At 49.9% G+C, this 19,025-nt stretch overlaps 1 protein-coding gene across 2 annotated transcripts; it reads right to left on the bottom strand.

Moving 5' to 3' along the window:
* Window positions 1-552: 552 nt before the first annotated feature.
* Window positions 553-11,355, bottom strand: GPR4 (G protein-coupled receptor 4). 2 transcript variants are annotated; one of them, XM_053607107.1, is made up of 2 exons: window positions 11,239-11,355; window positions 553-2,580 (listed from the first exon to the last, which is right to left on the bottom strand). In XM_053607107.1, the coding sequence occupies exon 2, from the start codon at window positions 1,784-1,786 to the stop codon at window positions 689-691; it is 1,098 nt and encodes a 365-aa protein (XP_053463082.1). In that variant the 5' UTR covers window positions 1,787-2,580; window positions 11,239-11,355; the 3' UTR covers window positions 553-688. The 2 variants fall into 2 exon arrangements, with proteins under 2 accessions (XP_053463082.1, XP_053463083.1); XM_053607108.1 differs by having other exon boundaries at window positions 11,175-11,283.
* Between the last annotated feature and the right edge of the window lie 7,670 nt (window positions 11,356-19,025).

Raw genomic sequence — 19,025 nt, 5'->3', positions numbered from 1 at the left:
TCTGTTGAGTGAATGAATAGATACTGTTCTTGTACTAAGCCTCTTTCCCAAGCCTGCCTTACTTATTCCTCCTCCAGGCAGTCTTCCTTGATTGCCCTTCACTTGGATTCCAACATTCTCCCTCTTCATCCTCAGTCCTGACTTGGAGAACAGTGTTTATCTAGAAACTTAAAATTGTTCTGTCTCATACTCTCTCCCTGGTATGACCTGGATCAGGGGGCTTTCCAAAGGTAAACATAACAGTGAATTTATCCTTCCACTTTTCCCTCAAATCACAGACTTCTACACTTTCATTGGAAAAATTTGTTTTTCTGTTTTTTTATCTTTACCTTCTGGAAACCACATATTTAACTTAATTTATTTGTCCCTTCCTCCAGGAAACCTTCTATGACCATCAGACTGTGATGGGGTCTGGGAGCCCAGGAGGGAAGAGCCAGGGCTGTCATTTGTCGCTGTCACTGCTGTGTCACTAGCACCAGAGGACTGGGCACAGTTATAAGGAATTGTTAGGAGGGTCATGGTGGAGGATGATGGCTGACCTAACACACTAACCTCACTCTTTTCCTACTTTCTTGTATTCTTAAGAATATTAAAACAACCTTATTTACATACAATTTGTATACACCAGACCAGGAAAGAGGGACTGTAGGATGAGATTGGAGGATTGGGAGCTCTGCACCATTTGGGTTCACTGTGCTGACTGCAGCATCTTTAGCTGCACCTGGTCCCCCTGGCAGGGTGGAGAGGCTGCCCAGCTGGCAGCCAAGGCTTTGGCTGAGCTGTTCCTCTTGGAAGTGAGGGGGGTCTCAAGGGTGAGGGAGGCATTGGCCATCTCTTGGGGCTTGTCACTGGCCAGGAAGTGGAGCAGGTTGTGCAGGGCCTTGGCCACATCGCTGCGGGCGCCCTCGTTAACCAGGCAGTAGAGGATGGGGTCAGCCACACAGTTGAGGCTGGTGAATGCCAGAGAGCTGTGGTAGGCCGAGAACACGCGCTCCTCAAAGCCACAGTCCCAGGGGCGGCCCAGGTAGACAGCGCTGCGTGAGAGCAGGAGCACGTGGTAGGGCGCGAAGCAGACCAGCACGATGGCGATGAGGCTGAGGGCCAACCGCTTGATCTTGACCTTCTCCTGGCGCTCGGTGGATACGCTGCCCCTCACAGCCCGTAGGATGCCTCTGTAGGACAGCAGCATGAGAGCCCATGGGAAGAGGAACCCCACAAAGACCCGGTAGAGGTTCATCCAGGCCACCCAGCCTTCCATTGGGAACTTCTCAAAGCAGAAGGTGTGGTTGTAGCGGTCCCGGAAGAGCTCGTCATGGAACAGAGGTGCAGAGTTGGCGCCCAGCTCCGTGGCCCAGACCACGGAGCTCACAGCCACTGCCGTCTTGACACGGCGCAGGCGGGCAAAGCGCAGTGGGTGGGCCACAGCCAGGTAACGGTCCACTGAGATGCAGCAGAGGAAGGCGATACTGATGTAGATGTTGGTATAGAAGATGAACCCGAAGAGCTTGCAGGAGCCGGGACCGTGGATCCAGTTGTCGTGGTGCAGGAAGTAGTCGACCCACAGCGGCAGCGTGCAGATGTACAGCAGGTCGGCGATGCTGAGGTTCATCAGGTAGACCCCCAGCTCGTTGCGCTGACGCACCTGGCGGTAAGCTGCCCACAGAGCCAGGCAATTTGTAGGCAGCCCCACGCCGATGACGAAGATGTAGAGGGACGGTGGGAAGAGGTGGTCCACACGCGAGTCCACATGGCAGCCCTCCCACGTGCGGTTGCCCATCCTCGGCATTGGGGCTTTCGAGGTGCTTCCCCTGGCCCACGGGGGCTATGGGGCCACGGGGAGCGGGAGGCCATGGGGCCCCGTGAGCCCCTTCCTTAGAGGCTCAAGGGAACATGGTAGGAGGCAGTCCACAGGGAAGAGAGGAAGATGATTGTGAATCAAGGGGCAGGCTGAGCAGAGAAGGGTAGAGCTTGAGCTGGAAAGGCTAGGGGCGGGATAGAGTGACAGACAACAGGAGGGATGTTTAAACGGTGGATTAATAAAGAGCTCTGTCAAGGGGGTGTTTAGAGACCTAATCAGGATATAAATGAGGGAATATGGGAGTGACACACAATTGACCCAGGTGTGTTATGGCACAGATACGTTCATGGAGAATGTGGTGGGGTTGAAGTAACAGTGATAGTGGGGAATGTTCTACATGACACAGTAAATATACAAGACAGTGTTGAGAGAAGACAAACTACAGCTGGGGATGCAGGTGAGAGTGCTGGCATCTCCTAGGACACCAGCATGATAAGAGGAAATAAGTAAGGTACCCAATGAGGTGATTGCAGAAAAGGAAGTGTCCTGGGTGGGTGAGGGAGAAGATGTGGATGGAGAAAAGGCTCAGTTAGGGGACCGTGGGAAGGGTTTTTAGGAAACAGAAAGGAGGTGAGTAAGGGCTAGATCAGAGGAGGGTTTGGGGCATAAGGGGGAATTTGAAGGTGGTAGGGGAGCAACTTGGCTTGGTCCTGGTCTGGTCAGAAGGGCTGGATGAAGTGGCCTCACCTCACAGCCCCCGTTCACAGCTGACTCTGCAGTGCCTGTGGGGAGAGAAGACAGCAGTGAGGGGAGTCATGGACATCCCTGCCCTCCTCTCCCTATATCCCTCACCCCATGTTTCTGTGAACCACAAGGGTGGACACCCTAATAATGCCTACTTGAGTCCTATCCTAAGTAGCAGATCTCTGGGAACACAGATTTGAGGTCCCAGGCATATTTTTTTCCTGATACATGTTAAAATAAAGACCCAGCTCAGATTTTAGAACTTTCTTCCAGAAACTGTAAAACTGCCACAAGTATAAATATGCTTCTGGAAATTTCAGAGTAATGCAACCCTACCAAGTCACAAAGAAGGAGAAGGGCCCACAGAGGCAGGGACACCTCCTTAAGGATGAACAGCAGGGCAGAGGTGGGACCAGGGCTGGGACCAGCCAGCCTTCTACTCCTAACCCAGGACATCCCATTCTTGACAATGGTGATGACAGCTAAAGTTTATTGAGCCCTACCACATAGCAGACCCAATTCTAAGCACGTTTATGTGTATTGTTTCACTGAAAGTTTCAATAACCCTGTGAAGAAGGTATTGTCCTTATTTGGCAAACTGAGGCACAGAGCATTTCTGAGACCTGTCCAAGGTCCTGATAACTGAAGAGGGAAAATCTTCACCCTTAGCCTTTTTCTCCAGCTTGGGCTCAATTCTCGCTCGAGAATAACCAGTTAGAAAAGGGCCATGGGCTGACAGCTGGGACTGGGAGCCATAGCTGCAGAGAGAAAGGGGAGAGAGGAGGAGATGCTGGATTCGGTCAAGTTCAAAGCTGGGGAGCAAGGGGAAGCCCTAGGGTCAGAGCCAGCAGTCTCCTCCCCTGGGGGGACCCTCCCTTTACTCCCTCTTCCCTTTCCCCTCCAATTTTCCTGAGTGAGAGCCTTGGGCCTGTTGCCCCTCTCAAAATATCCATAAGCATAGGATAAAGAAGCCCCAGAGAGGAGAGTGAAGTCCTGACTCACAGGTACCTTTGGGAGCCATTACAGCAAGGTGTCAGCACATGTTTAGTTTTTTTTGGATGTAAAACCTTTTTTAAAAAAACAGAATCTTGGACAGCACCTGTGGCTCAGTGAATAACGCGCTGGCCCCATATACCGAGGGTGGTGGGTTCAAACCCAGCCCTGGACAAACTGCAACAACAAAAAAAGCAGCCAGGTGTTGTGGCGGGCACCTGTAATCCCAGCTACTCGGGAGGCTGAGGCAAGAGAATCGCCTAAGCCCAAGGATTTGGAGGTTGCTATGAGCTATGACAGCACAGCACTCTACCGAGGGTTAATAAGTGAAACTCTGTCTCAAAAAAAAAAATACAGAATCTTAATTGGAAACCCAATCTAAGTGAAAAAGATAAGATGCTCTGTGCTCTGAGTGAAATGAAGTGGGAATCCCTAAGATGAACTTTGAAAACCACTAGTTATTGCTGGGTTATTTCACTTAATTGGAAACCCAATCTAAGTGAAAAAGATAAGCTGCCCTGTGCTCTGGGTGAAATGAAGTGGGAATCCCTAAGATGAACTTTGAAAACCACTAGTTATTGCTGGGTGGTGTGGCTCACACCTGTAATCCTACCACTCTGGGAGTCTGAGGCAGGTGGATTGCTTGAGCTCAGGACCTTGAGATCAGCCTAAGCAAGAGTGAGACCTCATCTCTGCTAAAAATAGAAAAAATTAGCCAGTGATCGTGGTGTATGACTATAGTCTCAGGTACGCAGGAAGCTGAGGCAAGAGGACTGCTCAAGCCCACTAGCTTGAGGTTGCTGTGAGCTATGATGCCATGACTCTCTACCCAGGATGACAAAGTGAGACTCTGTCTCAAAAAAAAAATTAAAAATAGGCTCGACGCCTGTGGCTCAAGCAGCTAAGGCGCCAGCCACATACACCTGAGCTGGTGGGTTCGAATCCAGCCAGGGCCCGCCAAACAACAATGACGACTGCAACCAAAAAATAACCGGGCGTTGTGGCAGGTGCCTGTGGTCCCAGCTACTTGGGAGGCAGAGGCAGGAGAATCGCCTGAGCCCAGGAGTTGGAGGTTGCTGTGAGCTGTGATGCCACGGTACTCAACCCAGGGCGACAGCTTGAGGCTCTGTCTCAAAAAAAAAAAATAATAAAATAATAAAATAAAATAAAAAATAAAAATAAAGAAATAAAGAAAACAAAACAAAAAAGTTCTGGGCACAGTGGCTCATGCCTGTAATCCCAGCACTCTGGAAGGCCAAGGTGGGCAGATCACCTGAGTTCACAGGTTTGAGACAGGCCTGAGCAAGAATGAGACTCTGCCTCTAAAAATAGCCGGGCGTTGTGGCAGGTGTCTGTAGTCCTAGGTACTTGGGAGGCTGAGGCAAGAGAATCTCTTGAGCCCAGAAGTCTGAGGTTACTGTGAGTTATGATGCCATAGCACTCTAACGGGGGCAGTGACAAAGTGAGACGCTATATCAAAAAAAAAAAAAAGAAAGAAAGAAAAAGAAAAGTGGCGCCTGCGGCTCAGTTGAGGGCGCTGGCCCCATATACCGAGGGTGGCGGGTTCAAGCCTGGCCCCGGCCAAACTGCAACAGAAAAATAGCCGGTCACTGTGGCAGGTGCCTGTAGTCCCAGCTACTTGAGAGGCTGAGGCAAAAGAATCACCTAAGCCCAGGAGTTGGAGGTTGCTGTGAGCTGTGTGACACCACCACACTCTACCTAGGGTGATAAAGTGAGACTCTGTCCCTACAAAAAAAAAAAAAAAAAAAAAAGAAAGAAAGAAAAAGAAAACTACTATTTGAGTCTATTGAACAGATGAGAAAACTGAATCTTGTATCTGTGTGTGTCTCTAAACCCCCTGCCACTGTCCCCTCTGCACCACCATCACGGCTTGTTTTGACCTTTGTAGTAGCATAGACACTGCTTTTCCTGGCTGCCACTCTGGCTTCCTCCAACTCACTTCCCGCATGGCAGCCAGAAAGATCTTTCTAACATGGAAATCAGCTCTTGTTGCTTCTCTGCTTGAAATGCTCCAGTGGCTTCCAAATGGACCTGCAGTAAAAACCAAACTCCTTGTCCAGGTGAAAAGGTTCTGCCTGACCATCCAGGGCAGCACGTGGACCCTGCCCACGTGTCCTCTGTGCCCCAGCAAGCTCAACAAATGACCTTTCCAGCCTCAAAATCTTTGCACTTATTCCTTCTGTCTGGAACATTCTTCTTTTTTTTTTTTTATTAAATGATAGCTGTGTACATTAATGCGATCATGGGGCACCATACACTGGTTTTATAGACCATTTGACATATTTTCATCACACTGGTTAACATAGCCTTCCTGGCATTTTCTTAGTTATTGTGTTAAGACATTTACATTCCACATTTACTAAGGTTCTCATATACCCTTGTAAGATGCACCGCAGGTGTAATCCCACCAATCACCCTCCCTCCGCCCACCTCCCCCCTTCCTCCCTGGAACATTCTTCCTTCACATTTTAAGACCAGCCCACTCACCTCTCTCACTTCCTCAGGGAGTCATTCTCCACCCAAAGTCCTGCCCAACTCCCTTCCAGGACCCTCTCCTCGAATCACCTTGAATCTTATCTGTCTGTCTCTCTGTCTAGAATGGATTTTTTTCTAGGATGGCAAGGACTCTGTGTATCTTCTCTCTGCTGTAGGCTCAGCACCCTGACAGGTCCAGAATACAGTAGGTGCTCGATAAATGACTGCACACAGAAGTCAGTCCAGAAGCTTTGCAGAAGCCTCTCTGCATGAGGCAGCACCACCTCCAGCTCAGGCTCAGACAGGGTGAGAAGGACCCAGGGGACGAGGCGGGCAGGGCAGAGATGAAAAGCATAGAATCTGTGCTTTATAATTGACTCTGAAAGGTCAGGGCTGAGTCCTGCTCAGTAAGTCCTACCCCCTCTGGGGGCCTCAGAGGCAGAGCTCAGGCCTGAGGCTCCTGGACAGAGGCTTCTAGGCTGTGGAGATGCAAAGAGTAGGGGTTTACTCTTGGCTAAAACAGTGAGATTTGATCCCTCCAAATTGCAATGTCCCACCCAGAGTCACTGAAATGCCTCTCCCCTGTCCTCCTTTCTCTTTCTTCTTCTCTCTCTGCCCCTCAGTATTTCTACCCCCTTCTTCCTGTGACACTAAGGGAACTATTTCTCCTTCAGGAGCCTCAGTTTCTCCTTCTATACAGGGGAACATAACCTTTATACTAATCACATCAAAGATATGAAAATCTTTGGTAGAATGTGATATCATCCCTAAAATTGCAGTATTTTTGAATACTTTTTTTGTTTGTTTGTTTTTTGGGTTTTTTTTTTTTTTTTTTGTAGAGACAGAGTCTCACTTTATGGCCCTCGGTAGAGTGCCATGGCATCACACAGCTCACAGCAACCTCCAACTCCTGGGCTTAAGCGATTCTCTTGCCTCAGCCTCCCAAGTAGCTGGGACTACAGGCGCCCGCCACAATGCTCGGCTATTTTTTTTGGTTGCAGTTCAGCCGGGGCCGGGTTTGAACCCACCACCCTCGGTATATGGGGCCGGCGCCTTACCGACTGAGCCACAGGTGCCGCCCGAATAATTATTATTTCAAGGGCTGAGACAAGAAATGAACCAGTTCTTTTTTTTTAGAGACAGAGTCTCACTTTGTCGCCCTCCATAGAGTGCCGTTGCATCACACAGCTCACAGCAACCTCCAGCTCCTGGACCTAAGCGACTCTCTTGCCTCAGCCTCCCGAGTAACTGGGACCACAGGCGCCCACCACAATGCCTGGCTATATTTTTTGTTGCAATTCGGCTGGGGCCGGGTTTGAGCCCACCACCCTCGGTATAGGGGATCAGCGCCCTACCCACTGAGCCACAGGTGCCGCCCAAAATGAATCTGTTCTTAATGGGGGGAGGCACCTACTGAGAATGCTGGGAGTCCCTTCTGTTGACCCCTAGGGCTTGGCTGAGGCAGGAGCTGGTACAGAGGCAGGAGACATTTCCTGCAGCCAGAGGAAATACACTTCTCATTGCTAATTTCCTGCAGGGGAACCAGCCAGGCGCTCACCCCTCCCTCCTACTCAACCCTCCTCTGTCTTGGGGATGCTGGTCCTGGGAGAGGGGTTCTCAGACCACACCTCTTCTCCCCTACCTAAAATCTGCTGGCCATCAAACCCCCAAAAGTCAGCAGAGAACCTTAGTCTCTTGGAATATCACAATGCAATGGGCCTGTGTGTGACAGTTGGGGGCAGGAGGCAATTCCTGACCTCTTCCAGGTACAGATGGGAAAACTGAGGCCCAGAGCAGCGAAGCAGTTGTCTAAGCTACATGATGTGTCAAGACTGGGCAGACCCTTCTGTCACCCTTAGCTGAATAGCTCCCCCTGCCTGAATGTTTTTTCTCCTCTCTTCCTGCACTCTGTAATTTTTTTCATGTACCTCTGGGGGAAGAAGGGGTCTCAGATCTCCTTGAGAATCTGCTAGAAGATACTTTTCAACACAAAAAAAGGAAGTGACCTTCCATCACCTAGTTCTCTTGCTCAGCTCTCCACCCTATCTACATCAAGACCCTCTCTGGTTGGAAGCAAAGTTGTCATCCTTACTTGTGCTGGGTTACGGGACTAAACTCCCAAATCTCACAACCCACTTGTAAGCTCTCTGTCCACCCTCTTAGGCCCCCCTCTTGGGTCCCTGCTGGCCCTTTCCAGAGGGTCAGGATAGGTCAGGGAAGAGAAATAAGACCAAGGGTGGAGGGACAGTAGGGGACAGGAAAGATTAATCAGACCCAGCCCCCACTTCGGGCCTCAGCTGCTCTGGTCAGATAAGTCCCTGGGCCTCACCAGCCACCCACCAAATCCAGCAAGGCCGAAGGACTTGGAGGGTTGAGAGGACAAGAGGGAGAGGTGATACAGCCCCCACAGCCCCTTGCCACCTCTTGATTCACTCACCAGTCTTGTCCCTAAGCCACCAGGCTGCCTCCCTGTTCCTCTGTGGGCTTCAGCTTTCCCCCTCCCCTGTCAGCCCCAAGGGACTGGCCAGCTCCGGTCTGCTCATTAGGGACGAAATGTGATCACCATGCCTCGCTCCCCACCTGGTGCCCTGGCAGCTGGGAGGAAACCAGGGGGCAGTCAGGCCACCCTGACCGCCTCACTGGGTCTCAGTTTCTCCATTTCTACCAAGGGATCTCTGACCCCCACGCCCACACTGCCCAGAAGGGACACTAGAGTCCCCAGAGTCTTCCTCTCTGACGTTCTAGATTCCTAGGGTTCTCAAATCCGCAAGTTCTGTTGGTTCAGTTCACAGTTTAATGTTCTATTATAACATTCTAGAGCTTTACTCTTCTCCCGTTCTATTATTATTATCATTGTGGCTCTGTTAGCGTTTACCCTTCTAAGGTTCCAATATTCTAGGAGCCTCACATTCCAAGATTTGAAAGTTCTATTGTTAGAACGCTCTATGATTTTTTTTAACATTGTATGACTTTCATAATCTATTATTAAACTTGCGGTGATTTTTATCTTTCCCCAGCAAACACGAATACGTATTTCCCTTTTCTTTTTCACAGAAATGGGAACATAGTTTAAATACAGTGAGCCCCACTTCCTTTTTTTTTCTCCCTATCTATTCTGTTTTTTAACATTCCAGCAGCCTGTGTTCTAAGATTGTGTAAAATTCTAAGATACTATGGATTCATGGGGACAGGGTGGGTATGAGGGATGGGGAAATGGTGTTAGTCACCACCACTACCTGCCTCCTAAATTCTCACTGTGGGGGGGGGAGCCAGAGCCCAGGCTGCCCCCCTACCCTGCGCCCAGTGGGCCCTGCCTCATCTCTGCCTGCTCGCACCAGCTGAGTTATTATTTGTCTAGACACAAACCAAATTATAGGCCCTGTCCTGAGGGAACAGTGGGCTTCATGGGGAGGGTCTAGAGACACAGGCGGGAGTTAATCCATGGCTCCCCCCACCTCTCTTCCTCTCTTCCCTCCTTCTCTGAAACTCCACCCCTTCCACCCAAACCAATGCTTGCCCCCCCTCTCCCCACCACCAGGGTTTTAGAAATATTTTCTCTTCTCTGCTTCTAAACCCTCCCTTCTGGATTCCAGCCATTCATAATCATCCTGGCACCTCTCCCTCCTCAATGTGAAGACCTCAGACCTCCTTCCCCAAATTAATCCGACTTAGTGGTAGCAAAAGAAGCCAGCTCTCTGGATTTGGGCTTCAGTTGATCTGGAGTCCCAACCCCCACAGCCTAGAGCTGACTCACTGCTGGGACTTGGGCCTCAGTTTCCCCATCTGTAAAATGGGGCAAGGGAGCTTGGCCTAGATGACTCTGCAAGCACTTTGGAGCTCTGAGGACTGAACACGGGAAAATGCCAAGATTTCAGCACGAATCTTTTTGGATTGAAGGATTTGAATATTCCAAGAACCTTTGATCTGAAGGATCTCAAATACCCAGTTTGCTCTTCTCATCATTCTTACATCTGGGTCCTTCCATCTGAGAGTTCTTGATTATGTGATTCTCAGAGTTCCAAGAATCCATCATTCTCTCACTCTCTCTTGGTGGGATCCTCCTCCACCCCCAAAGGAGACTCTCCCTATTTTCACCCCAAATTGAAGTCGAGTCATCCATAGAGACAGAGCTGGGGGAACTTTTTGTGGGTTCAGGAGAAGTGGGGCTGGTGGTGGGCCCTGGGAGGGTTTTGGGGTGTGTAGCCCCATCCTCTCCACCTGTGTCCCCAAACAAATTCCCCAATGCACATCTGGCCTTAGTGTACACACACTCCCTGCAACCATGCTTCACAGAGAGCTGTCCCTCACTCAGGTTGAGGGGAGGTGGAAGTGTCCAGTTCAAGGAAGAGGGGAGTGAGGACTAAGTACATAAGAGTTAATGGTGACCCAGCCAAATCCTGGAAGGGAGGAAGTGGGGGAGGAAGTTCACCCCCCTAGCCAGGAATTCCTGAAATTGAGGGTGGGGTGGGCTCAACCTCAGGAGCAGTAGGGTGATTCTGTGAAGGGAGCACAGGGGTCATAGTGTCACTTAGAATAGCTTTCCCAGGTCACAATTCTACTGCCCCTTACCCCACTCCCAAACAGTTTCCCACCCCAGAGGAAAGTTACGGGAGGTGCCTGGGGATTGGGAAGGAGATACTATGGGGCTGAAGGTGCCAAAATAGGGCATAAGGTACGCAGAGGCAGAGACAGCAATAGAAAAATGACAGAGACAGAGAGACAGAAAGGGAAAGGGCAAAGAGATGCCCAGAGATCAGGAGAGACCAAGACAGAGACAGAGAAATCCATAGAGACTGGAGGTCCCACAGGAGACTGGGGAGAGGCACACAGGGAGAGAAGGGACTTGGAAACAGAGAGGCAGAGACAGACCAGGCTGAGACCTTCCTAGAGAGAAGGAAATAGACACAAGGGCATCCCGAGACATAGGAGAGACATGTCCAGAGGCAGAGGGACCCCCAATACGGAGACATCGCAGACACCAGGCAGAGGAAAGGAGACAGACCCAGAGAGAGACACAAGGAGAGCCGGCACAGGGAGAGGAAGTGGGCACCGGGGCGACATAGGAGACTGAGGTAGCCGACGAAGGGACCAACACCCCCTGAGGGGGCCGAGAGGAGCAGCCCCACGATGCGCAGGCACGGACCGAGAGTGGCAGAGCGAGCGGCGAGCGGGACGAGGGGGACGAGCGGGGCGGGACCGGCGCCTACCTGCACACGGCGGCTGGACGGGGCGGGCGGCGGCGCCTCTCTCGCGACCCAGTCTCTGCTCGACGGCGGCGGTGTGGGGACCCAGCGGGCGCCCCTGCGGGGCAGGACGGAGGCGACTCCTCCCGCCCCCGGCCAGAGCGACCAACCAACGCTCCGCCCTGGCCAGGCCCGCCCCCATTAACCCCTCCTCTGCCGCTCCCCCTTAACCCCTCTAAGGCTTCCTCTAAAGACTTCCAGCCCTGGATAAAGCTCACCAGCTGCTGGAACACCCCTAAATCCTTCGAAGTCCCCAGCTGCAAGGTCCCCTCATTAACCCATATGCTTACCCTCCCTGTAACCACACACTTCCAACTTTATCAAGCCTCAGTTCTAGGGGTTAAGGGAGCTCCCCCACTGACCCGCCCTGGGCTGAACCATTTCCTCCCTTAGAGATCCCAAGCCTAAGTCACTAACTTTCTGGTCATCAACCTACTGTATGCTTGGAGTGGGGGATGGGTCTGTTATATCCCTACCTCTAAGGTCAGGGCCACCCTGAAAGGTGCTTGTAGTTTCAGCCTGCCTCTTGATCAGACCTTAGGGTAGGGACTCACTCGGTGCCTCAGTTTCCTCATTGGGTCAAAGCAGACACTCAAGATCCATTTCACTGGACTCCATACAAGCAAATCTGTAGAACATGCCACCGACACTCCCCATTCTTCTCCCTGCTTCACTTTGCCCCATAGAACTTGTCATCATCTAACATTCTGTTTCACTTTTTTCCTAATTATCTGCCTTTCCACTAGGAGGAGCATGATTTTTTTGTATGTCTGGTTTGTCCACAGCTGTGTGTCTGTTGCCTGGAAGACAGCGTGGCACATGCTACGTGTGAAATACACATAGTTTTCAGGGAGAGAATAAATGAATAGTAAGTAATCCAAAAAACGTTAGGTTTTTTTTTTAATGTTGGCTTAATTTTTAACTATTATTATAATAATCATCCTTCATAAATTGGATGTGAGAGTTCATTATTAATCTAGCATATAGCACTCAAAAATGACAGGTATTGGGCGGTGCCTGTGGCTCAGTGAGTAGGGTGCCGGCCCCATATGCCAAGGGTGGCGGGTTCAAACCCAGCCCTGGCCAAACTGCAACAAAGAAAATAGCCGGGCGTTGTGGCGGGCGCCTGTAGTCCCAGCTGCTCGGGAGGCTGAGGCAAGAGAATCACGTAAACCCGAGAGTTAGAGGTTGCTGTGAGCCGTGTGACGCCATGGCACTCTACCCGAGGGCGGTACAGTGAGATTCTGTCTCTACAAAAAAAAATGACAGCTATTGTGTTCACAAATTCTTTTTTGCTTATTATTAGTTAAAATTAAAATGCCCAGATCTAAAAATAAATAGATAAAATAAAATAAGATGCCAGGTCTTAAGGAACAGTACAATGAATGGTGACAAATGGATACATATGTAAATAAACACCTAAATGAAAACATAGGCCATTCCTATCACCACAGGATACTATGCTGTGCCCCTTTTCAATACACCCCGCTTTACCCCCAGAAGCAACTCTGCTCTTTATTTTTTCACCCATGATTATTTCTGTTCTAGAATTTCATATAAATAAAGTTTAAAATAAACAAGATAACATAGATATTATTATTATTATTATTTTTAGACAGGGCCTCAAGCTGTCGCCATGGCATCACAGCTCACAGCAACCTCCAACTCCTGGGCTCAAGCAATTCTCCTGCCTCTGCCTCCCAGATAGCTGGGACTACAGGTGCCCACCACAATGCCTGGCTATTTTTTGGCTGTAGCCATCATTGTTGTTTGGCAGGCCTGGGCTGGATTTGAACCTGCCAGCTTAGGTGTGTGTGGCTGGCATCTTAGCCGCTTGAGCCATAGGCGCTGTTATGCTATATTAGGCGCTAGATAGCTATTATTATGATCATTTGCTGTGGGGCCTTGGACTGATGACTTCACCTTTCTGGGTCATATTACCACCTTCCTCTACGGAATCTTGAGAGAAAGAAAGTGAGGTTAACCAAGGACCCATACTACACATACAGAAATAAAGGACTTTTTGCTTTCTAGTCTCTCAAGCTGTCAAGGACAGTTCCAAGAATGGGGGGGGGGTCATGAGGCTTTAGCCTCTCCCCTAAATAACCAGTATAAATCCAACAGCTTCAAGACAAGATGCCTACACCTCTCCTATCAACCTCTTGGTCATCCCAAATTCCTCCTAATGAGAAATTCCGAGTGCCCATTGGTACCATTAGTTAGGATTCCCTTCTCTCCCTACCTAAGTTTATGCTGCGATTCTGTTAGGGTCCTGGCAGAAACACTGAAAGTGTGTAACTGGAAGCATTTATGAAGGGATAGTTTGTAGAGGAGCGGGCAGTGTAGAGGAACCCTCAAAGTATGGGTCAGCACCAGGGATTAGCCCAGCAGTACCACCCCTGGGGCAGAAGACACAGGGGGGAAACTTGTTACCACTTTCCAGTGACACATTGAGTTGGGAGAGGAGCCCTAGTTCTGAATAAGGGACCGCTGCCTCTGGCAGACGGCAGGATGCAGGGAGGGGCCCAGGAAATAAATTATTCCCTGAGCTATCTCCGCTGACCCTGTGGATGGAGCCCACACAGGGCAATCTCCCAGGATCCAGAAGCGGGGGTGGGGAAGGCTGAGAGTGACCCTGAAGGGGCACGTGGAGAATCAACGGCACTTTTCCAGTGTAACTTTCTGGGCACATTTTCCATGCAAATCCGAGTCTGGTCACAAGGGGGCGAAAAAGCACCGAGAGCCCCAGTGAAAGGGATGCTTCAACAGCGCTGGGCGACCTCCCCAGAATTTGGACAAGAGGAAAAAGTTAAAGATGGAGGAGAGAAAGGCGGTTTTGACCCAAAAGTAGCAGAAAACTTACCTCTGGAACCTAGGGGGTGAGGCTGGAGTGATAGGATTGCTGTTGAGTGCTGCCTGAAGTGGAGCTCCGCAGGTGGACAAGTTCAGAGAGGGTGGGTGTGTGGGAGAGGGCAGAGGAGACAGCACAGGCAAGTCTCAGAGGCATGCAATGTCACAGGGAAGGGGTAGTACTAATAGTTCAAATAGCTGGAGCATAGCAGAACGTGACTGTATAAGATGCAGGCTAGGGGCAGCACCTGTGGCTCAAAGGAGTAGGGCACCAGCCCCATATACCAGAGGTGACAGGTTCAAAACCAGCCCCGGCCAAAAAAAGAAGAAGAAGAAACCAGCACTGTGGCTCACGCCTATGATCTCCAACAGTGACACTCCAGAGCAGTCAAAAATGGGACAAGGTCCAGGAGGCTGCTAGAGCCCAGAGGACACCTTGTCACAATTTGGGGAGGAATAAGAGTAGGGAGGGAGCAGATAACTATCAAAATTTCCACCTGGAACACTCCCCACACTTTACCTGGTTCTTTGCTTTTGAGACTCAAGCTGTTGCCCTGGTAGAGTGCCGTGGCACCACAGCACACAGCAACCTCCAACTCCTGGGCTCAAGCGATTCTCCTGCCTCCACCTCCCAAGTAGCTGGGACTACAGGCACCCACCACAATGCCTGGTTGCAGTCATCATTGTTGTTTGGCAGGCCCGGGCTGGATTTGAGACCCCCAGCACAGGTGTATATGGCTGGCGCCTTAGCCGCTTGAGCCACAGGCGCCAAGCCTACCTGGTTCATTTATTATTCAGCCTTCAGTGTTGAGATCTGTCATCCCCTCCAGGAAGCCCTCCCTGATGGTTCCTTGGTCTCTGTCCACTCAAGGTCATCACTATCTGAAAATAAGTCTGCCTCCCCCAAAAACCCATGATTCCCATGAGGGTAGGGTTGGGTCGTCTTGGTCACTCCTGTACCCAGCAGTGGGCCTGGCCTAGAATAAAATCCTCTGTACATATATTGAATAAATAAAAGAGTTCATTAATCAAACATATACATTTGATAAGCATTTCCCGCATACCAGGCACTGTGCCAGACAGTGGGGATACAGGTATGGTAACAATTTGGAGACAGAGTCTTTTTTTTTTTTTAGAGACAGAGTCTCACTTTGTCACCTTCTGTAAAGTGCCGAGGCATTACAGCTCACAACAACCTCCAGCTCTTGGGCATAGATGATTCTCTTGCCTCAGCCTCCTGAGCAGCTGGGACTACAGGCACCCCCCACACACACACCCAGCTATTTTTTTGTTGCAGTTTGGCCGGGGCCGGGTTTGAACCCACCACCATCAGTAATGGGGCTGGCACCCTACTCAGGGAGCCACAGGTGCCGCCCATGGAGACAGAGTCTTACTCTGTCACCCAGGCCAGAGTTTAGTGGCATCATCATAGCTCACTGCAACCTCAAATTCCTGGGCTCAAGTGATCCTCCTGCCTCAGCCTCCCAAGTAAGTGGGACTACAGGTGTGTACCACCACACATAGATAATTTTTTATTTATTTTTATTATTTTTTTTTTATTTTGTAGAGACAGAGTCTCACTTTATCACCCTCGGTAGAGTACCATGGCATCACACAGCTCACAGCAACCTCCTGCTCCTGGGTTTGGGTGATTCTCTTGCCTCAGCCTCCCAAGTAGCTGAGACTACAGGTGCCCGCCACAATGCCTGGCTATATTTTTTGTTGCAGTTCGGCCAGGACTGGGTTTGAACCCGCCACCCTTGGTATAGGGGGGCCAGCGCCCTACTCACTGAGCCACAGGTGCTGCCCAATAATTTTTTATTATTTTTAATTCTTTTTGTTTATTATTGTTTTTTGAGACAGAATCTCAAGCTGTCACCCTGGGTAGAGTGCTGTGGTGTCATAGCTCACAACAACCTTAAACTCTTGGGCTCAAGCGGTTCTCTTGCCCAGCCTCTCAAGTAGCTAGGACTACAGGTACCCACCACAATTCCCAGCTATTTTTGTTGTTGTTGTTGCAGTTGTCATTGTTGTTTTAGCTGGCCTGGGCCAGGTTCGAACCTGTCACCCTCGGTGCATGTGGCCAGCGCCCTGTCAACTGAGCCCTGGGTGCCGCTACACACATGGATAATTTTTCTGTTTTTCTCTTCTTTTCTTTTCTTTCTTTTTCTCAGTTTTGAAACAGAGTTTCACCATTTCACCCTCAGTAGAGTGCTGTGGCATCACAGCTCACAGCAACCTCAAACTTTGGGGTTTAAACAATTCTCTTGCCTCAGCCTCCCAAGTAGCTGGGACTACAGGCACCCACCACTACACCCAGCCATTTGTCTTTTGCAGTTGTCATTGTTGTTTAGCAGGGCTGGGTTCGAACCCACCAGCCTGGGTGTATATGGCCAGTGCTGTACCCACTGTGCTATGAGCCCCAAGCCAGTTTTTCTGTTTTCTATAAAGATGGGCTCTCGCTCTTGCTCAGGTTGGTCTTGAACTTATGACCTCAAATTATCCTCCCATCTTGTCTTTCCAAAATGCTAGGATTACAGGCGTGAGCCACCAGGCTGGCCAGTTACAATCCTTAAAGCTCATGGGCAATTGATCACCAAATGGATTTTCTGGTCATATTAATTGTGAACTTTGGCTGGAAAGACAGAGGGGATAGAATGCTTTGATGTGCTGGAACCTCACCTAAAATTTAATGTTTGGGTATGGGGCTCTCATTTCTTTCTTTCTATTTTATATGGATGGAATCTCACCACGTTGCCAGGCAACATTGTATAGTGGCTATTCACAGGCACAATCACAGGCGCTGACACAACTCACTGCAGCCTCAGAATTCCTGGGCTCAAGCAATCCACCTACCTCAGCCTCCCAAGTAGCTGGGACTACAGGTAAATGACACTGCAACTGGCTTGGGGGCTATCATTTCTGAAGGGTATTGGCATTTGGAGAGTTGCCGTTTAGGCACCTGTTCCTGGAGATCCCTGGACAATCCGTTCTGTGGGCTAAAGAGGGTTTTGCAGGTTTCTCCTACAATAATTTTTTCATCTCTTAGGAAGAGCTGGGCTTGACATACTGAGACCACAAGGCTCTGAGCTTTCTCTCCCTAGATAACATCTGTGCAGTTGAGGTGAGGAAATAGAAACACAAATGTGCAGTATTCTACAGAATTCTTTCTTTCTTGTTTTTGTTTTTGTTTTTTTTGAGACAGAGTCTCACTCTGTAATCCTAGGTAGGTGCCAAGGCATCGTAGCTCACAGCAACCCCAAACTCTTGGGCTCAAGCCATCCTCATGCCTCAGCTTCCCCAGAAGCTGGGACTATAATGCCTGCCACAATGTCTGGCTAATTTTTTTTTTTTTCGAGACAGAGTCTCACTATAGGTTGTTCCCCCTCGGTAGAGTGTTGTGGCATCACAGCTCACAGCAACCTCAAACTCTTGGGCCTACGTGATTCTCTTGCCTTAGCCTCCCAAGTAGCTGGGAATACTTGGGAGGCTCACCGCAAATGCCTGGCCATTTTTTGGGTGCAGTTGTCATTGTTCAGCAGGCCCAGGCCAGCTCGAACGAGCCAACCTTGGTGCATTTGGCCGATGTGGTAACCACTGTGCTATGGGTGCTGAGACTTTTTTTTTTTTGTAGAGACAGAGTCTCACTTTATGGCCCTTGGTAGAGTGCCGTGGCCTCACACAGCTCACAGCAATCTCCAACTCTTGGGCTTAAGGGATTCTCTTGCCTCAGCCTCCCGAGTAGCTGGGACTACAGGCGCCCGCCACAACGCCCGGCTATTTTTTGGTTGCAGTTTGGCCGGGGCCGGGTTTGAACCCGCCACCCTCGGTATATGGGGCCGGCGCCCTACCGACTGAGCCACAGGCACCGCCCGAGACTTTTTTTTTTTTTTTTTTTTTGAGACAGAGTCTTACTTGGTCACCTTCAGTAGAGGGGGCCATAGCATCTTAGAGCCTCAAACTCTTAGGCTCAATGATTCTCTTGCCTCTGCCTCCCAAGTAGCTGGGAGTACAGGCACCGCCACAATGCCCCACTACTTTTTAGAGATGAGGTCTCACTCTTGCTCAGGCTGGTCTCGAACCTATGATCTCAGGACATCCGCCCGCCTTGGCTTCCCAGAGTGCTGAGTTTACAGACATGAGCCACTGTGCCCGGGCCTTGATTTTGCTATTTTTAGTAGAAATGGGGTCTTGCTTTGCTCAGGCCAGTCTCAAACTCCTGAAGTCAAGCAATCCACCATCTTGGCCTCCCAGAGTGCTAGGGTTATAGGCATGAGCCATTGTGCCTGGCCTGCAAAGTTCTTATGCATTGTTCTATTCAGAAAATTCCTATGTTTCCTACCTTATAAATTTCTATTAGAGCAGTGACTCTCAAAGTGTGGGCCTTGCACTGGGAACTTTTTGCAAATACATTCTCAGGCCCTACCCAAACAGACTGAATTAGAAACCCTAGATGGGGGCGGTGCCTGTGGCTCAAAGGAGTAGGGCGCCAGCCCCATATGCCAGAGGTGGCAGGTTCAAACCCAGCACCGGCCAAAAACTGCAAAAACAAAAAAAAAAAGAAACCCTAGATGGCGAGAGGGCTGCGAGGGATGGGGGAGGATAGGCGGAGGGAGGGTGATTGATGGGATTACACCCGTCGTGCATCTTACAAGGGTACATGTGAAACTTAGTAAATATAGGGTGGCACCTGTGGCTCAAGGAGTAGGGTGCCAGTCCCATATACCAGAGGTGGCGGGTTCAAGCCCGGCCCCAGCCAAAAAAACTGCAAAAAAAAAAATTGAAACTTAGTAAATATAGTATATAAATATCTTAACACAATAACTAAGAAAATGCCAGGAAGGCTATGTTAACCAGTGTGATGAAAATGTGTCAAACGGTCTATAAAACCAGTGTATGGT

This window comes from Nycticebus coucang, chromosome 10, assembly GCF_027406575.1.
Source record: "Nycticebus coucang isolate mNycCou1 chromosome 10, mNycCou1.pri, whole genome shotgun sequence".
Taxonomy (NCBI): Eukaryota; Metazoa; Chordata; class Mammalia; order Primates; family Lorisidae; genus Nycticebus; species Nycticebus coucang.
Note: the sequence above shows the minus strand (reverse complement) of the source record. Positions and strands in the feature narration are given on the sequence as shown.